The 2,924-nt window shown below is 56.0% G+C and overlaps 1 protein-coding gene across 1 annotated transcript in view; it reads left to right on the top strand.

The window, feature by feature from the left end:
• Positions 1-2,924, top strand: part of LOC122543048 (solute carrier family 23 member 2-like) — a 44,940-nt gene that overhangs the window by 30,051 nt on the left and 11,965 nt on the right. Inside the window, exons 11-12 of the mRNA XM_043681244.1 lie at positions 1,125-1,272; positions 2,244-2,349. Coding sequence (XP_043537179.1) covers positions 1,125-1,272; positions 2,244-2,349 — 254 coding nt within the window. The remainder of the gene's footprint in view (positions 1-1,124; positions 1,273-2,243; positions 2,350-2,924) is intronic.

The following is a 2,924-nucleotide window of genomic DNA, read 5'->3' as shown; positions in this document are numbered from 1 at the left end:
CCCCTCACCCACACTGTTCCTACACTGTACCCCTCACCCACACTGTACCCACACTGTACCCCTCACCCACACTGTACCCCCTCACCCACACTGTTCCTACACTGTACCCCTCACCCACACTGTACCCCCTCACCCACACTGTTCCTACACTGTACCCCTCACCCACACTGTACCCCCTCACCCACACTGTTCCTACACTGTACCCCTCACCCACACTGTACCCCCTCACCCACACTGTTCCTACACTGTACCCCTCACCCACACTGTACCCCCTCACCCACACTGTTCCTACACTGTACCCCTCACCCACACTGTACCCCCTCACCCACACTGTTCCTACACTGTACCCCTCACCCACACTGTACCCCCTCACCTACACTGTTCCTACACTGTACCCCTCACCCACACTGTACCCTCTCACCCACACTGTACCCACACTGTACCCCCTCACCGACCCCTCACTGACCCCTCACCGACTCTGTAGTATAGTGGGCTGTCGGAGCATGCGGTAGGCCATTCACGCCTTCCTGGGATAGTGAGAAATGCCTTCATCCCGAGAGTCCCAGGGTTTGGGGAAGAAACAGAACTACGTTAGGTGTACCAGCCATGATCAGACTGAATGGTGGGTCGGGCTCAGGGGCCGAATGGCCTACTCCTGCTCCTGTGTTCATTGAACCAGTTTGCGCACAGCAAGCTCCCACAAAGGTATGGCAGGTGTTGGTCTGCTCAGCGGATCCATGTCCCCCACACTCTGGGATCCTCCCATGTACCTGGCAGCTCCTGGTCTGAGGTGGTGACTGTGTGTGCGGTCATGGGCAGCCATTCAGCCCACACAGTGGGGGTGCTACCTTCAGAGAGTGGTGTTGGAATGTCTGCCTGCGTTGTGAATGTGAATCCGTCTCGGCAATGGGAAGAGCACCTTCCAATTCTGGGATTCATGGGGAACTCACTCCTGTAGCCTCTGGTCAGGGGGTTCAGGGAGCAAGACCCCCAGAGCTGGAATAGGCTGCATGTGGAGCCCATCACACTCCTTGGGAAGGGTCTGGATTGGTGGGTACACTCCATCTCTCTCTCTCTCTCTCTCTCTGTGCCAGCCTGACCATGTGTCTTGTTGCCTCCATCAGGTCAGTGGGGTTTGCCCACAGTCTCGGCCGCGGGGGTAATTGGCATGCTGAGTGCTGTTGTTGCTAGCATCATTGAATCCATCGGTGATTACTATGCCTGTGCCCGGTTATCCTGTGCCCCACCTCCGCCAGTCCATGCCATTAACAGGTAGGTCAACTCTCTCACACTCTCTCTCTCTCGGGCTTTCAATCTGACTTGCCCAGCTTGATCTCTCCATCTCCCTCACCCCACTTTCTCATCCACAAGCCCCCACATCCTCTCTCCCCATCTCCTCCCCACCACATCTCTCTCTCTCTCCCCTTTCTATGAATGTCTTTATCTCCCCCTTTTGTCAATCTCCTTGTTCTCTTGCTCCCCTGCCCAGTCTTGCCCTCCCCCTCACACTCTTTTGCGCTCTCTCTCTCTCTCTCTCTCGCTCTCACCTCCCCAAGCCTGGACGCCATCAGAATCCTGGAGGCCTGATAGTTTCACACCCAGAGTGCAGAGACCGATCATACCCCAGAGAATGGCTCTTCACTCGAGGGCATTGGGCAACAAGACCTCGCAGAGATGTTCAGACAGGGGAGGTAGTGAGGGTTGGGCACTGAGGGGGGAGGTAGTGAGGGCTGGGCACTGAGGGAGCAGGTAGTAAGGGTCGGGCGCTGAGTGGGCGGTAGTGAGGGTTGGGCACTGAGGGATCAGGTCGTGAAGGTTGGGCACTGAGGGAGCAGGTAGTGAGGGTTGGGCACTGGGTGTTCCTTCCCCAGTGATGTTCAGACAGGGGAGGTAGTGAGGGTTGGGCACTGAGGGGGGAGGTAGTGAGGGTTGGGCACTGAGGGAGCAGGTAGTGAAGGTTAGGCACTGAGTGAGAGGTAGTGAGGGAGCAGGTCATGAGGTATGGGCACTGTGTGGGAGAGTTGTAGTGATGGGTGGGGTCAAATGACTGGGTCTCCCTTGGCCCCTGTTGGGTTGACTGGTCAGGCCTCTCCCTGTGTCCAATGTGCTGCAGTTGGAGCTGTTCCACACATGAAGGCAGCACACTGCAGTCGAGCAGCCGGTGGGTATTGGGCTGGGAATAGCCGGTGGTGAGGAATTGCTAACGTGTGTATGGTTACTGACAGCTGTCACTCTCTTCATAGGGGCATCATGGTGGAAGGCTTGTCCTGTGTCCTGGATGGACTGTTTGGAACGGGAAATGGCTCCACATCATCCAGCCCCAACATCGGGGTGTTGGGAATCACCAAGGTGGGCTGCTGGCGGGCACTGTTCCCCCTTCCATCCCAGCACCTTTGGAAGTGTCCCAGCCATGATCTAACTTCCTCCTCCCTTCCACTCTGCTGGGTCTGTTGAGTCTGTTGAGTCACTGACTGATTGGGAATCTGAGGAGAAAGTGTCTATCCCGACAGGTTCTCAAACCCACAAGAACGCTGTTCTGAGCAACTTGGTGTTCACGCTGGTTTGTGCTCACAAAACAAGCCATTTGACAAGTGATTTCACTCCCAGTGGTCAGCTGGGATCAATGAGACTTGCCTCATTATTACAGGCCGGATTGTTTGATGGCCTGTAATGTTACGCAATGGTCTGGAGCTGGTTCAGAGAGACGGATAGAGAGGGAGGGTTGTAGGCGTGGGGGGTTGCGGGAGCGTGTTCCTGCTTGCTGCTCTGTTTCTGGTCCTTTGCTTCCTTTAAGGATGTTCCGAAGAGCAGTGCACTCCCCTTTCACAGAGTGTTCCAGTGTGTTGGGTGCTGTGAGTGCAGGTACACTGGACTCACACTGACACTGAGCAACCACTTAAAACTGCCTCTGAACGTGCATCCGT

Source organism: Chiloscyllium plagiosum, chromosome 42 (assembly GCF_004010195.1).
Source record: "Chiloscyllium plagiosum isolate BGI_BamShark_2017 chromosome 42, ASM401019v2, whole genome shotgun sequence".
Lineage (NCBI taxonomy): Eukaryota > Metazoa > Chordata > Chondrichthyes > Orectolobiformes > Hemiscylliidae > Chiloscyllium > Chiloscyllium plagiosum.
This window is presented reverse-complemented; position numbering and strand designations above follow the sequence as displayed.